Here is a 17,798-nt window from a genome sequence, read left to right on the forward strand (position 1 = left end):
TATTGTGCTACTTCAGAGCAACACGGCTACCCACTTTTATCTACCATCACTCACTGCTCCGCCCCCCCCCCCCCCCCGTGAATGACTGGATAAGATCTTTATGGTTTTCTGGTCCCGGCCCCAAGGAGCGGTGCTCCCGGTAGGAAGAGAAGCGCCTTGCGATTCACCTCTTGCTCCCCGCCGCCTCATTCGAGTCCTTTTCCTCCCCTCGGCTGCTTTTGAAGCTGGCAGGGAGAGGTCGGGCAAGAAGAGCGGAGGAACTCGCAGCCTCCAGCTTCATTTCCTCCTCCTGATGGAGCCCCGTTGCGGAAAGACCGGACTCTCAAGTCCTAGCTGGAGGAAAGTGGAAGCGGCGCGGGGAGGGGACGTGGTGCAGAGGCCAGGAGGTGGCCCAGGATCCCTTCCTGCGTAGACATACTGTTGGGCCAGACAGAGACTTATCCCCCAGGAGCATTGGCCCAGAAGGACGGAGGTATTTCAAACTAGGACGGGGAACCCAGCAAGTGTGGGCAAAGTGGATCTCCAGATGCACATGGGAATTGTAGTCCAGGGACATCTGGGGCGCCACAGTTTGGTGTCGACAGGCTACGGCAGAGCCTGCCCGCGGGAATGAGGGTTCGGCGCCCAACGCGGCGCGGGGTTCTCGAAGGCGGGGGCGGGGCTGGCTCGGGCCGCAGCCGTTGGCGCGTGGCCGTTGGCGCGCTCTGAAGGGGCGGTTGGCGCGCGGGGCAGGGACACGATGAGGCTCTGGCTGCGGGCCGTGCTGGGCTTGCTCGCCCTGGGGCACCTGAGGGCTCAGAAACAGTTTCATCCGCTGCCGGGGGCCTATCCCAGCATCACCAACCGGACCTTCATCAACTTGATCGTGGATACCCACAACAAGCACCGCTCCGAAGTCAAGCCTTCGGCGTCCAACATGCTCTATATGGTGCGCTCTGAGCGGGGCTGGGAGTGGCGGGCGAGGGGCGAGGGCAGATGGCAGATGGCGTTTGCGACGGCGGGGGCAAGAACCTGCGTGTGCTTTCTGCCACTGAATTCGAAGAAGCTTGAGTCGCCAATTCAGTTCTGGTGCAGAAAGTTACGGGAGAGGTGGTCCCAAGCAGAGATGGGTGGGGCCCCCTTGTCGCCGCGGCCGCCGCAGGCGGGGGGAAGGGAGCAGGGTTGCCATCTCCAGGTTGGGATTGGAGGGTGGACGCACGGGAGGACAGGGGTCTCAGTGGGGTTCAATGTTCTAAACTTTGTGCATGATCCTTTTTTTATTTCATAGTCATGGGATGTAGCATTAGCTAGAACGGCTAGAGCATGGGGAAACAAATGCACTTTTAGGCACAGTCCGTACAGAAGGAGCCATCCTGATCCTTCACTTTGGGTCCTTGGAGAAAATTTATGGATGTCAGTTGCCGTACGAAGATATTTTAATCCTGCTCATGCCATCGCAGCATGGCACAAAGAGGTTAATTACTATACATACGATGACCAAAAGTGTACAAGGGTATGCGGTCATTATACTCAGGTAAATATTTTTTTTCTATTCTGATTATCAAAATGCATTATAGTAAAAATTAGGAACCTGTGAATATTTAGCTGAATACCTATAAGGGCCAAACTACTCAAAATGTTGGGAAACTATAATTGAATCCATGTCAGGTAGCTACAATTTTTTTGTTTTGTTTTGAGAAAATGTGGTTTTCAACCATGTATATTAGGGTTGCCTCCAGGTTGGGGTAGTGAAGTCTGTAGTATGGTTTGAGAAGGGGAGGGACCTCAGACAGTTCACCTTCCAAAGCAAACATTTTCTCCAGGGGAACTGATCTGAGCAGTCTAGAAACCAGTTGTTGTTGTTAGGTGCGAAGTCCTGTCCGACCCATCGTGACCCCATGCACAATGATCCTCCAGGCCTTCCTGTCCTCTACCATTTCCCAGAATCAATTTACAGTATTTGCTGGCGTATAAGTCTACTTTTCCCCCCTGAAAAACATGCCCCAAGTGGGGGGGTCGTCCTATACGCCGGGTGCACTTCAGTTGGGATAGACATAGCTGCCCATAGTGGCCCATAGTACCATAATATAATGTAACAAACTCTATATATTGAGTGGAAATGTTGGGGGGTCATCTTATATGCCCAGTCGTCTTATACGCCGGCAAATACGGTAAGTTTGCACTGACTGCTTCAGTGACTCCAGCCAGCCGCCTCATTCTCTGTCGTCCCCTTCTTCTTTTGCCCTCGATCGCTCCCAGCATTAGGCTCTTCTCCAGGGAGTCTTTCCTTCTCATGAGGTGGCCAAAGTATTTGAGTTTCATCTAAAAACCAATAGTAGTCCCATTTGTGCAAACTCCAATGGACTCCAGGGAATGGTAGAGGACAGGAAGGCCTGGAGGATCATTGTCCATGGGGTCGCGATGGGTCGGACACGACTTTGCACATAACAACAACAAAGTTCCATTTGAATTCCAAATCCAGTTCAGGGTACTGGATTTAAAGCCATATACAGTCTGGGTCCAGCGTATCTGAGGGACCACCTGTCTGCCTGCATCTCTCGGAGAATGCTTTGCTCCTCCAACACTACTACAATTTTATATGCTAACTGTAGGTTTCCACTTGATAGGAAAAATATTAAAAAATACAAAGGGGAAATTTGGTTTGAAACTAAAATTGTAGGTATGCTGCTTATTAGCACAGCTTGCAGTTTTTTTTTAAATAAAGCTTCCTTTTCCCCCAGGTTGTTTGGGATAACTCTTATAAAGTTGGCTGTGCTATTGTTTTCTGCCGAAGAGTTGATAATTTAAATAATCGTGAAATCTTCGTGTGCAATTATGGTCCAGGGTAATTTAACATTTGTTCAATAGAGTTTATCATATATGTGTAAATGTATGTCTGCACATTAATAGATTATTATTTCTACAGCAGATGTTAAGCAATTCAAATTTGAAATATCCTTTTCATTTTAAAGAGGGCTTCTTTCACATATAAGGTGATATAAGGCAGCTATGACATATTTCACAACCTTAGGGAAGAATCAGTGAGCAGGTTCATGCTTCAAGCAGTGTGGTGTTTAGGAGTCCATATAGTGGTAAACTGCATCCTAGACATAGCTTTGCCAACTAGAGGTTTCTATAAGAATAAATGCTCCCTAGAACAATAAAAAATAAAACAAAATGAGTGAATCTTCAAGCACCCCAAAAATACTAGTCATATGGAGTTAGATCAGCACTCTAAATGTTAAGTCTTGAATATGGACAACCATTTTATCTGGAGATTATTAGGGGAGGAAAGGCAGAAGAGAATGGGACTTTTCCGTTTTGAAAAGTGATAACTAAGGGGAGACATGATAGAGGTTCATAAAATTTTGCATGGAATGGAGACAGTTGACATTTTTCTCTCTTTCCCAAAATATTGAGAACTTATCCAAAAGGACAAAAGAAACTACTGTACACAAAGGGTGAATAAATGCATACCGCTGCATGCAAGGCTCATAGACACAAGTGATTCTCTGCCAGACGATATAGTGATGGTCACGAGAATGGATAGCTTTAAAAGAGTATTAGGTAGATTCATGGAGGATAAGTCTATCTGGCTCTTAGCTAAAGTGACTGAGAGGAACTTCCACATTCAGAGACACTAATTCTTTCAATCTCAAAGCCAGGAGGGCAATGCCTTGACCTCTATGGCCTGTCGCTAGCCGTCTGGAGGAACTGGTTGGCCACTGTGTGAGACAGGATGCTGAACTGGATAGAACATTGGTCTAATTGAACAAGACTCTTCTTAGGTTCTTTTCTAGGCTGTTGCCTTACTTCTGGGGTGACTTGACTGTTTCCCTGCCATGAAATAAAATTCTCAGGATGCACTAGGAAGCCAGGAATCCAAGCAGAGAATCACTTGTGCATATGAGTCTTGCATGCAGTGGTATGCATGTATTTGCACACAGCATCCATCTGACCTGCTGCATCTCTGCAGCATGTTTTTGCATCAGCTGTGTTGAAAAGAAGCAAGCTGTTTGTGCCTTCTAGTCAGAATGTGTCTTGGAAGTGGAATTTACAGGTGGTATTACAACATCATTCTTGTAGTTTTTTAATTCCATTCCTAATAGTTTATCATAATAATTTTGCATTTTCTAAGTTGCAACAGCTAATTCGGATATTAACATAAACCTACAAAATTTAGTTTGCTTTCAGTGAAAGAATGCTCAGGAAGTCTTAGAAAGTTTTTATAATTGTCTTCCTCATCATCTCTGTAACTAATGGTAAACTGACGGGCCAGTGTACCAATTGTGAAAGGCAACTAGACTAAGCCACTCAAAGTCAAAATAGGGTTACATACTTTGGGTACTCAAAAAACACATCTTTGATTTTGAATTGTGTACAGCAGCCCTCAAATACTCTGAAATATTTCACAATAGAAAATGTGTCTTATGAGGCTGGGATAGGAAGTTAACAAATGAGCATGGCCCTAACCTTCTCCCAACCATAGTCACATAGTACAGTTTCCCAATGGAGCTGAATGTGAGGTGTTCAAGTTTAAAGATCCACTTTGCTATTTTCAGGCTCAATAAAAGCATTTTTAAAACTGGTTTTCACAGAGGCCTATTATGCACGGCCGCTGAAACGGTGGCATGGAGAACGAGGAGGAGGAAGAAGCGAAGCAAACCGATTATGCACGGGATGGAACACAATGGCGGCAAAACCCAGAGTATCCGATTATGCACCCAGATACTCCGGAGCTGCTTCTGGTTGCGCCCTGGTCCCAGGAAGCTCCACTTTCTTCTGCATCTCGCTAATGTGGCTTTTTCGGCGGCATACGTTGACTCTGCACCCGGTTGCCGCCTGCAGCGTGCATAATTGGTGATTTTAGCCGCCGCCATTCCACCCCGAACGCAGACTTTCCACTCCGTGCATAATGGGCCAGAGGCTTATCAGATAGTTACACTACACATTTGAACAAAACCTAGTCTTAAAAACATCTCACTGTTTCTAAAAGACAAAATATTTCAGGGGAAATTTTCAAGTGTGTCTCAGAATTTCCAATCCGGAAAAGCTGGCTCAATACAACCCTCTACCTTTGCTCAGTTTCAGTTGGTATGTCACATGCCTGTGTTTCTAGAGAGGCAGGATTGGGTCACAATCATCCATATGCAAATATTGTAGTGCTGCCGATATGGCTGCCTGTTCAGATTATTCATAATCAAATTCCTACCATCTGGGTGGCCTCACTTGGGGGCGTTGCTGTGGCCCGCCATCCCGCCATCCAGCCATCCTCTTATGGGGGCTCCTGCACTGGGAAGATCAGCATAGAGGCCTCAATCTCCCTCCCCATGTGCAACAACCGCCACAACCGCATCATGCCCTGATCCCGTGAAAGCTCCTAAGCCTAAACTGCACTGTATATACCCTGCCACCTTCTGAGGCCCTTGTTTTAGTGTATTGTTTCTACTAGAAGTGATCTTCTCAAATGATTCACTCTATGCTCCAGAAATTGCAACTGGTCCAGAATGCAGCAGTCAGGGTCCTGACGGTTATACCCTGGAGGGCACATATTCAACGTGTGCTTTAACTGTTGCACTGGCTTCTAGTTGAATTCCAGATCCAATTTAAGATTCTGGTACTTGCCCACAAGACCATCCACAGTCCAGGTCCTGTGTATCTGAGAAATAGCCTCTATCTTCAAATATCAACCAGCTGGTGGTCCCTGACCCCAAGGAGTTATGTCTGGCCTCAATCAGTGCCAGGACATTTTCCATTCTGGCCTCCACCTGGTGGAACAAGTTCCCAGAGCTCTTCTGGGCCCTGCTAGAACTAAGAACAGGAGGCATTCTGAGATTGCCAGTGCTGCTATTTCGCTTTTTACATCAGATGCTAAATCAAACTGCCATTCAATTTTTAAATGTATTTCACATTTTACAATTACATTTTAATTGAGTGTTTAAACTGTTGATGTGGAGACCATGATGTACACTGCTCTGAGTCTGCTTGCTGGATAGGGTGGTATATTAAATGTATGTGATGAGGGAACTGGTAAATGTTCACATAGCACTCAACCTGCATGAACCGTTATTTACCGGGCTTGGGTGGCTAGCTAATACTGGGAATAGCATCTCTAGAATGTAATTGACAGCCCTAAATGTCTCCATGTAAGTAGAATAATACTATACATGATGCTTTTGATAGCAAATCCTCCTCCTTACTGTTCTGCTATTCTAACTCAAAGTATTCCGCTCTGTTATCCATTGGGGGAGGGAGGAAAGGATTGATTAACACAAATGCAGGCAGTTTGTCGCATCAAAATATTTATTACATTTGAAATAATTTTACATTTAAATCCTAATACATTCTGAATATTTTGGTCTTAGTGGCAATTCTCCAAGGAAACCTTATAGGAAAGGAAAGTCATGTAGTGCTTGCCGAGAAGAAGATACATGTGAAAATAAACTTTGCAGTAAGTACAAAATTGAGAAAATGCTTCATTAAAAAGAAATGTATTTATCATATATTATATTTTAATCTTATGCTTTCTCCAAAAGGTTTGTGGCATGGTTCCTTACCAGCTCCCTTTGTCTTTGCGCAGTTTTGTAGAGTTGAAAGACAAAATGGTAGACCGAAGGCCAACTTTATGGCTGAACGTAGATTTCCCTTGTCACTGTCTATTCTTCCAGGCATGTAACCACATTGGCTTTCTGGTGTGAAAATGATCTCTATCATACTCTCTCTATCATACTCTAGTGAAAATGTGACTATGGTAATTGTGTCAGTTTTATGTATAGCTTTAGGCAAAGGGTTGTTTCTGTGTAGCTCACAGTGAGTTATTTGGAACAAGTGAAATAGGCTGTGATTGTAATACATCTAAAACATTTGGGTTGATTACAGGGATTGTATCAACCCTATGCCAGTTAACGCCTGCCACATTCCCCGGCCTGTTCCCATCCATTCCTGGGCAACAGGTTGTGTCAACATGGTTCTGCGGGGAACATGGTATTGCCACACGACACCATCATATCACCAGCTTGCAGCACCTTAGCTATAAGTGAATTTGTGTCACATTCCACACATAACTAGCTCTGTATTCCCTTTCAAACTCCTGTAGTGGCTGTCCTCACAAGAAAGATTTTAATATTTTGCAAAGGTTGGCTCAAGGGTTTTTGCCCTTATTGTCTCTTCCCCATTACTTTTGCCTTGCTGCTGCCACCATTGCTCTAGACAGGGGCCACAAAAAATAATCCTGTTATCTCTTTATTGCCACTGATTTCCTGTAATCTATAGGGCTTCCCGATGTCACACAAGATTACTTCCCTCTTGTGAAAAATTGCTGATACAAGTTTCTGGAAAGGTGCTGCAACCTGGTGATGTGCTGGTGTAAACCAAGTTCAGTAAAGGTTACAAAGACTTTTCCCTGCAATTGAGCCTTTACAGTTTATTATTTTCTTATGTTACAGTACTGAGAAGTCTTTTTTTGATGCATAAATGTCAGCGTGTTTTTTGGTCTCCTTCCCTTTTCTGCTCACAGTCCTTCATCTACCGATGGGAGCTCAAGTGCCTTCTGCTGATACTCTGCCTTTGTCAGCGAGCACATGAATATGCCATAAGAACCAACCAAGAGAGTCTTAGGGAATCGAGTTCCCTGTCTTTTATGTGTTTTATCTAGAAATGGGTTCACAATGGTATTGAAATCTCCAATAAGCATCAGTCCTGTTTCTGCAATTTCATTATGCAGAGAAAAAAATTCATTATAAATTTTTTGTTCTGGCATTATTAGGAGCATAAAAATTTGCTAGTATAAGTTTTTGTCCATCAGACAGTAGGATACTCAATATGATAAAACGACCTTCGAAATCCCTTAGGAGTACTTCTGCCTTTACATTTGGATTCACAACATATATTACTACTCCTCTTTTCTTCACAGGGGACAATGCCACAAATTCACGGCCCAGTCTCTTTACCTTTAAAATGCCTTGATATTTTTTATATGGGTTTCTTGCAAGCATATTATATCCGCTCCTGATTATTTAAGTTGATTAAAGACCTTGGAACGCTTAGCTGGCACATTTAAGCCATTAATGTTAACAGAAAGAATTTTTAGAGTTTCCGTGGCAAAGAATTACTTCTTCCAAGGTTTCATGTCTTGGTCCGAGGCTCCTGGTTGCTCATGTTGTGGTCTTGAAGGTGCTTCCTATAAGATCTCTTGTTGAAGTTGAGGTAAGGCAGAGCCCTGGGGTAAGGTATATGCTAGTTCTTGAATTTGTTGTAAAGTTTTAATGATCTTCCTCTCTTTCGGCAAGATTACTTCCAACACGATGGGGATCTTCCAGAAGTACCTTATATTTTTGTTGAATAGGATTTGGCGTAAAAAATGGAATTGTGCTGTCTTCCATAGAATCTCTACCGCCAAATCCTGAAATACTTGAACTTCTTGGTCTTCAAGTTGAAATGGGTCAGCTCTTTTTTGAATAAAAGCGTCCTGAACAAGTTTACTCACAAAGCTAACCAGAAAGCTCTTCTGGATCTTAAAATCTTTGCGATTCAACAACGTTGCCCCTCCCCACAGGTAGATGAATGGGTGGGAAGCCTTCCGCAAACGCGGTCACTTCTTTAATGCCGCTAATCAGTTAAAGCAAAGAAGCGGGGGGGGGGGCGAGGTGTCCGTGTTAGTCGAATAGGCTACTCACATTCATCCCAGGTAGATTGAGTGAGTTGTCCTTCGGTTCCACGTTGAGAGAGTTTAGTAATTGCAAAGGCAATTCTAGAGGGGGAGGAAATCTGTGTAGGCTTCAGAAAAACGGAACAAAAGAAAGAAGAGATAGGAAAAATGGCGGAAGCAGCTTCTGGACCCCGAGCACGGATGGCTTGTGGTCTGGAGACCTCAGTCTCCATGGACCAGTAAAGGGCCCCATTAAGCTCCAAAGGCTTTCAGGGGGAGAATTTCACGAGGCTTGCTTGCCTCAAATACTTCTGCCAAGCTCTAATGTGCTTGGTCCCCTGCCCAGATCGGGAGCTTACAGAAAGTGAACTTGTCAAGCCGCCATCTTCTGCCGAGTGCATAATGAAGATGTTTAACAGAATCAAGGACCAAACATTTATGGTAACATTTCCTTGAGGAGAGTCTTCCCCAAGATTTAGATAAACTGAACAATCCAAGTTGCTAGCTAAGTTGATCCAGTCGGAAGCAGTCAGACTCTCCAAAAAAGACATCAAGTAGCTGATGTTTCGGACAGATCTATGGCCTCTGCAGTGCTTTTCAGGAGGCATTCATGGCTGCTCCCAACTGTTCTTCCTTTGGAAACACAATGTAAGGTAGAGGACATTCCTTTTTAAGGGTTGACTCTTTTCTCCCAGACCACTGACAAGTTCTTTTCAACAATGAAGAAGAATCAACAGACAGCTTGATCCCAAAGTGTTTGTCCTTCTGTTTCTGCCCCCACTCCAACAAATTGGCATTGACTACGATTGCATCTTATCTCTGAATGAGTCTTCCATTAAGTGCCAAATCAAGGCTCCTTGATCAGGAATTTAAAAAAATCCATCCAACTATTAAGGCAACTTGTTCTCCCCATTCTCCAAGTGAAGCATGGGATAATGCCGGCTTATCCCCTTTATCGCAGACCGTTTTCACTTGCTCGGCTCAACGTCTTTCCATCCAAAGTATTACAAGGGAGATTTGCCAAGATTCCTTTTGAAAATAGACTATGCCCTTGTGAATCAAATTCTCCTGACACTATTCAACATATTTTGCTGGATTGTCCCTTGTTTATTGGCCAGCGAAGGCATATTATACCTTTTATACCAAAATGGAGAAACCATTCAAAAGACCTGATCTGCCACTTTTTATTGAGTGATAAGGATGCCGATGTCACTTTTATTATGGCTGAATTTCTGTCTTCACTTTTTAAATTCAAACTGACTGGTATATCTTGACTATCTATGTTTATCTTGCTAATCTGCTTTATGCCAATAAAGGAATTGTGTGTGTGATATTGTTTCTGCCCCCTGGCAGTGTTTCACCCAGAGGCAACATAGTTTTGCCACCCAATTTTACAAGGGACAGAAGCAACTGCAGGCACAAGTGCCATACTCATATCCTCGGTGTTATCACTCCTCCCCATTTCTGAAAAGGAAAAGTGGTCCACAACCTAGCTCAACCAGTCCCCCGAACCCTCCAGAGAGCAGAAGCAGCAACCATCAGAATTCTGACTAATTTACAACAGACATAATAACCTTTTGGAAATTTAAGAGGGAGATGGCTGGAGCAGCCAAAATTAAGAAAATAAATGAAAAGACAAAAAGGGACATAGACATAGGGGATGATAAAGAGGAGGAAGATTTTGAAGAAGAGAGACCACCGGGTATGGCACAATTAATTAGATTACTGGAAAAACAAAGTGGGGATATAAAAGCCTCAATGAAAATTCTGCAAAATCAGCAATCCAAAGAAATTGTTAAAGAAATACAAGACTGTAAGTTGGAGTTTTCAGGAAGGATTGACGGGCTGAAGGTGGCAGTAGAAGATAACACAAAAAAGCTAGAAGTTCAGGAAAAAGAGATTGAAAAATTACCGACTTGGAAGAAATCAGTAGAGGGCAAGTTGGAGGTGCTAGAGATGGAGAATAGATCAAGAAATTTGAGTCTTAGAGGAATCAAAGAATCCTTTGGCAAGCAAAATTTGAGGCTGGAACTAACAAAAGAACTGCAACAATATTTGCCAGAAGAGGAAGTCTCTTTGGACAAGATATATATAATTAATCATAAGGGCGAGAAATGGAAGGATCATCCAAGGGACATACTGATTAGTTTTGATTGCAAAAAGACCAAAAATGCCTTTCAACTGAAAAATCGTACCAAGCCATTTACAATTGATAAACAAGAATTACAAATATTTCAGGACTTAACAGCTGAAACTCTACACAAAAGAGCACAATACCATTTTCTAAGACAAATTCTAATAAGTAAAAGTATAAAATATTTCTAGAAGATACCATTTGCACTGGAGATACTATTACCATTGGGCAGAAAAGCTATACAGACGCTCCAACAAGCACAAGAACTAGCAGTCCTCCTTAAACAAGAAAGAAAAACCTACAGCAAGCACAACAATCACCAGTGTAATAAAAGTCAAAATCGCAACATGAGCCTTCAGGGGCAGTTGGTTAGAAACAGGAATTTTTCTTATACAAAATATGGAAACATTAAAAATCATATCAGTAAATGTTAATGGTCTGAACATACTTAATAAAAGACAAAAATATTTTAATCAACAAGTTAAGACCGGACATAATATGCTTACAAGAAAAGCATGTGAACAACAAACATAAGAAATTTTTAAAGCCAAAGAAATTAGGACAAGTGTTTGCTGCTTCAGCATGTGTAAAGAAAAGAGGTGTTGCAATATACTTGGTAAATCCAAATATAAAAGGCAAAATTTTTTGCCAAGATCCAGAAGGACGTTTTTTATCTTTAAAGATCTCTCTTACAGATAGACAAAAGCTGACTCTTGTAAACATATATGCCCCTACTGGTTCAAACTTCCCAAAAGTTGCATTAAAGAACTTCTAAGAACTCTCACTGGTGAATGTCTGGAGAGTGCGACATCCAAAACAGCGTGAATATACATTTTTTCCCAACATATATTCTTCGTATTCAAGGCTAGATCAATGCTGGTCCTTCTCACAATTGCTTCCTAGAATAGCTAGAATTAACATCTTGCCCAACTTTTTTGCCGGCCATAATCCTTTATAGATGGAGAATAGGAAGAAGAAGATGGAAAATTATTAACTTCATCCTAGAGGACTCAAGGATTCTGAAAAAATGCGAATTAGATCTGCAATAATTTTTCCAACTGAATGTACTCCAGAATCATAGAATAGAATCATAGAAATAGAGTTGGAAGGGGCCATATAGGCCATCTAGTTCAACCCCCTGCTCAACGCAGGATCAGCCCAAAGCATCCTAAAGCATCCAAGAAAAATGTGTATCCAACCTTTGCTTGAAGACTGCCAGTGAGGGGGAGCTCACCACCTCCTTAGGCAGCCTATTCTACTGCTGAACTACTCTGACTGTGAAAATTTTTTTCCTGATATCTAGCCAATATCGTTGTATCATTAGCAACAGTATGGCCCATTATGCACAGCCGCCGAAACGGCGATTTCGGGTCACATGGAAAACGCGAAGGGGGAAGACGTGACGCACACCGGTTATACACGGGGCGGGGCGCGACGGTGGCAAAACCCAGAGTAACCGATTATGCACGTGGTGATACGGGCGCCACTTCTGGTTGCGCCCCGGTCACCCGGAAGCTGTGCTTTCTTCCGCGTTTCGCTAACGCGGCTTTTTTGGTGGCAGGCACCAAAGCTGCGGCCGGTTGCAGCCGGCACCATGCGTTATCGGTGATTTTAGTCGCTGCCATTCCACCCCGAATGTGCGTTATTCTCCCCGTGCATAATGGGTCTATGGGATGCAAGTAAGGCTTTCATGAGAGGTATCTGATCACATGCTAATGCCAAGAGGACAAAAAAGAAAAAGGAAGAATTAGATAAAATCATAGGAACTCTTAAAAAGCTAGAACAAGAATATCAGGTACGGCAAACAAGGAAGATAGCCAAACAGTTAAGATTGCTCAGACTACAGAGGGATAGCATCAAATCAGAAGATCTGAGGAAAAAACTGGTGTTCTTGAAACAAAAAGAATTTGAATGGGGAGACAAACCAGGCAGATGGCTGGCGCAACAGTTAAGAGCGAAAGTTCAGAAGCAATGTATAAATAAATTAAAAATTTATGGGAAAGAGCATGTGACTGAGTCAGAAATTCAGCAATGTCTTACTAAATTTCTGCAACAATTGTATCAGGAGGATGGAAATTTGATGGATAATGCAACATTTTGTAAAGATACACCCATAAAACACTTTACAGAAAATCATAAAAACATATTGAATCAGAAGATAACAATGTAAGAAATAAATGAGGCAGTATCATCAACAAAACCTCAAAGGCACCAGGACCAGATGGATTGTCATCAATATACTACAAGAAGCTTTCACATGTGATCTCGCCTGTATTATTACAATTGATGAATGAGGTTATCAAAAAACAAGAAGCTACCAGAATCCTGGAATCAAGCATCTATATCAGGGGTAGTCAAACTGCGGCCCTCCAGATGTCCATGGACTACAATTCCCAGAAGCCCCTTCCAGCAAATGCTGGCAGGGGCTCCTGGGAATTGGAGTCCATGGACATCTGGAGGGCCGCAGTTTGACTGCCCCTGATCTATATCATTAATTTTTAAAGAAAAAAGAGATTGACTATCGCTACACTCATATAGACCTATTTCCCTGCTAAATATTGATTATTCACCACAACAGCAAGCAAGGTTCACATGTCTAAACTATAAGGATATCCTAACTAATACAAGAAAACTTAAAGAACTGTCAACTATAAACCAAGAAGGAATTCCAATAAAGTGGATGGAATATAACCAACTAAAATCTAGATTGAAAGCAGACTTCAAAACACAATAAAGTACAAAGAGGGCATTTACAGAGTTCGAGGAATTGATCATACAGCAAAAGTCTCACTTACAATGTCATATTTATAAAATATTATTGAAATACGAAACAGAAATAGTAACAGTAAAAAACTGCATGGTTAAATGGATGAGGAACTCAGAAAACATGGTACCGGTAGATACATGGGAAGAGATGTGGAAAAAGGTGAATAAACTTACGAGAAATCAAGCCATCAGAGAGAATTGATACAAAATGATCTATCACTGGTATATAACACCAAAGTTAATAGCAAGAATGTTTAAAGGAAGCAGCAACAGATGCTGGAAATGTGAAGAGAAAGTAGGATCCTTTTTCCACATGTGGTGGAGGTGTCCCACGGTGCATAAGCTCTGGTCTAGGATTCATATGGAATTAGAAAAAATGTTAAACTTAGATTTTGCTATGAAACCAGAGCATTTATTATTACCTTTCTTCCCAGATAACATTCCGAAAAAAATGGAATCCTAGTTCTTTTATGCCACGGCGGCGGCCTGACTAGTAATAGCCAAAAGATGGAAACAAAAGGAGATCCCCACAATTGAAATGTGGTTGGAAAAACTAACAGAGATGGCCAGAATGGATAGGTTAATCCTGTTAGTAAATAATCAGGAAGAAAAAAAATTCAAGAACAGTGGCCTACAGTTAAGGGGTTTCCACTCAAGATTCTTTCTTGATAAGGATGGAGCATGTAGACCTCTTCTTGATTGGAGAGAATTAAACAAATGCTTTAAAATTTCAAAGTTTAGAATGGTATGTCGTCTGTCACTGAGTTTCTTTCCCCGTTGAAATCATAGACCTTAAGGATGCATATTTTCATATGGCCTTTTACTCCTCACACAGAAAATACCTCCAGTTCTAACAAAGTTTGGCATTCCAATACACTGCTCCATTGTTTGACTTTATTACAGCACCCAAAGTCTTTACCAAATGTATATCTGTGTTGGTGACTCACCTTTGCACTAAGGATTATACTTTCTTCCCTTCCTTTGATGATTGGCTCATTGTGGCGTCCACTCTAGGCGTTCTGGGTGAAAATGTTGAACTGGTTCTCTTTACTTGTTCTCATCTCATTTGGAGCCTTCTCAGCAGGTCCAGTCTCTATGGACTCTGTTTAGATGAGAGACTTCTTGCCTTCAGACACAGGCAAGAACCTTAGAGCAATGGTACAAGTCTTTTGAGAAAAAGGTGGCAGTTTGTTAGCTCTATTAATGGTTAGCCCCAATGCTGTTATTCCTTTTGCCAGACTTCATATTAGAGGGTTGCAGTTTTGTCTTCTAAGGAAATATGACCCTGCCAGACACACTCCTGGATGCTGCTTTTCTGTGTCCAGAATAGTACTAAAGTCACTCAGATGATTGTTTGAGGAGGTCAACCTGTTTACTAGATTCCTGTTTGGGTTCTGGTTCCCATGTCCATGGACACCTCTGTGTCAGGTTGGAGTTCACAGTGACAGGGTTTTTTTGTACAAGAACAGTGGTCTTATATTAGCAGAAACCTCCATATTATTATCCTAGATCTACGTGCAGTTGGATTTAGTTTTGATTGCAAAAAGACCAAAAATGCCTTTCAACTGAAAAATCGTACCAAGCCATTTACAATTGATAAACAAGAATTACAAATATTTCAGGACTTAACAGCTGAAACTCTACACAAAAGAGCACAATACCATTTTCTAAGACAAATTCGAATAAGTAAAAGTATAAAAGGCTACCAGGCTAAGAGCATTGGGGCAATTCCTAGAGATATTTACATAGCAGGGACCCTAAACTTGGAGGCAGACAACCTGAGCAGGATGTACCAGACCAACCACAAGTGGTCCATCCACTGCAAGTACCTCAGCACAGGCTACAAAGCTAGGTCTATTCCCAGTTGGATTTTTCCTCACAGCGAGTCAAAGAAGGCCCTGGAATTTTGCTCGCTGATGGGGAGTGTCCTAGCATTGTTGGGAGATGCATTTCAGATTCATTGGTCAGGGGCAATGTTCTACACAGAAAAGCTGGTGGCTTGACATCTGTAGCTAGCAAAATTTTGGAACGAATAATGAAACACTCGGTCCTTGAGCAGCTGGAACTGAGAGCTGTGATTTCTAAGACTCAGCATGGGTTTCGCAAGACCAAGTCATGTCAGACCAACCTTATCTCTTTTTTCGAGAAAGTGACAACCTTGCTGGGTCAGGGGAATGCCGTGGACATAGTTTATCTGGATTTCAGTAAAACTTTTGATAAGGTTCCACATGATATTCTTGTTGACAAGTTGGTAAAATGTGGTATGGATCCTAATTCGATCAGGTAGATCAATAACTAGTTGAGATATTGTATCCAGAGGGTACTTGTTAATGGTTCAGCATCTTCTTGGAAAACAGTGACAAGTGCAGTACCCTAAGGATCTGTCCTGGGGCCTGTGTTGTTCAACATATTTATAAATGATTTGGATGAGGGATTAGAGGGAATACTTATTAAATTTGCAGACGATACTAAACTGGGAGGAGTAGCAAACACAACAGAAGACAGAATCAGAAGACAGGATGATCTTGATAGGCTCGAGAAGTAGGCTAAACTGAATAAAATTAAGTTCAATAGGGACAAATGTAAAGTTCTGCATTTAGGTAGGAAAAACCAAATACACCAATATAGGATGGGGGAGACTTGTCTTGGCAGTAGCATGTGTGAAAGGGATCTAGGAGTCTTAGTAGACCATACGTTGAACATGAGTCAGCGGTGTGACTCAGTGGCTAAAAATACCTATTAAAATCAGTCAGACCAGCTTTTAGCCATAATGTACTTTCAGTGCTGTATCAGTAGTGCTTCTTAATTCTAGGGCAGTGTATTTGTTTGGAAGGTGAACCCAACCGCCGCCTTATTGTTGGTATTTGTATTGTTGATGTTCATTGGCTCCAACCAAATTCCTGGCAGAAGAGTTTTACATACTCTGTGGAACTCAATGAACAACAATGACAGGTAAGTATAGCTCTCTCTTCAGTAAATCCACAGATAAGTCAAAGAATGTATCCATAAGGACTATCAATTCAGGGGCCTGTTATTCATTGCCTGATTAAATTGTGAAAATGGGAAGGGATCTTTGTTTATTTCACCAAAAAGATGCATTATGTGATTGAATTGTTTTGGATGATGGAATTCACATGAAATTGTCTCAGGTTCCTTGATACACTTTTCCTAAGAATAAAAACTGATTGTGTGTAAATCATGCGTGTATGTGCGTAAAGATCTTCACTTTTCATAATTTATTTTTTTCAGGAAATCCTGAACGTGACAAAGTCAAACGTATGTATTATAATTATTTTTCTTTAGTTTAAATATTTTGTTACAAAATGAATATATAGTAAAAGTTCTGTTACATTCTTTCAAATAGGCTATACACGATGGTATCCAGCTTTTGAACACCGGATTGTATGTGATGAATCCTGTATTGCTGTAGCAATTTTAAGACCATTATTAATGTTTCTAGCATTTGGAGCTGTATACTATTTACAACGACGTTATACAGATTTAAAAATGGAAGAATAATATATTGAATGTGTATATAACACAAAGCATTCCCTTTAATATCTATAGTTGCTGAATATCAGGTTTACAATGTTAATTTTAATTGGGGTTTTTTTGTCTGGGGTTTTTATTGTGTAATCCACCACAAGTTGGCTTGCCGCGAGTGGTGGGAAACAAGTCTAATAAATAGTAATAATAATAGATAATAGAACTAAATACAATCATTTTTCTATTTTTAAAATATGGTTTGTTTCTTTGTTTAGAATATTTTGAATTATATAAAATTTTCCAGAATTCCACAGTGATGTGAATTATTTTTGAATCTGAAAAATAAATGCTATGGTATATCTATATGTATTGTCATGTATTCTGTCTGGTTTGTCATCTTCTTGGAGAGGAGTAAAGAGTGGAGTGCCTCAGGGATCTATCCTGGGCCCTGTGTTGTTCAACATATTTATAAATGATTTGGATGAAGGAATAGAGGGAGTACTTTTTAAATTTGCTGATGACGCTAAACTGGGAGGTGTAGCGAACACACCAGAAGATGGATTCAGAATACAGGATGACTTTGACAGGCTGGAAAACTGGACTAAAATGAATTTCAATAGCAGTAAATGCAGCGTTCTTCATTTAGGTAAGAAAAATCATATGCATCACTATAGGATAGGTGAGATTTGCCTTGTTAGTAGTATGTTTGAAAAGGATCTGAGGGTCTTAGTAAACGAGACACTGAAAATAAGTCAGCAGTGTGACTCAGTAGCTAAAAAGGCAAAC

General features: G+C 41.6%; 1 protein-coding gene across 1 annotated transcript; it reads left to right on the forward strand.

Moving 5' to 3' along the window:
• Nucleotides 1–616: 616 nt before the first annotated feature.
• LOC143838084 (glioma pathogenesis-related protein 1-like) lies at nucleotides 617–17,361 on the forward strand. The gene is made up of 6 exons (XM_077338857.1): nucleotides 617–928; nucleotides 1,268–1,513; nucleotides 2,721–2,824; nucleotides 6,345–6,430; nucleotides 16,776–16,802; nucleotides 16,891–17,361. The coding sequence occupies exons 1-6, from the start codon at nucleotides 740–742 to the stop codon at nucleotides 17,043–17,045; spliced, it is 807 nt and encodes a 268-aa protein (XP_077194972.1). The 5' UTR covers nucleotides 617–739; the 3' UTR covers nucleotides 17,046–17,361.
• The last annotated feature ends 437 nt before the right edge of the window (nucleotides 17,362–17,798 follow it).

The sequence above is a fragment of the Paroedura picta genome, chromosome 5 (assembly GCF_049243985.1).
Source record: "Paroedura picta isolate Pp20150507F chromosome 5, Ppicta_v3.0, whole genome shotgun sequence".
Lineage (NCBI taxonomy): Eukaryota > Metazoa > Chordata > Lepidosauria > Squamata > Gekkonidae > Paroedura > Paroedura picta.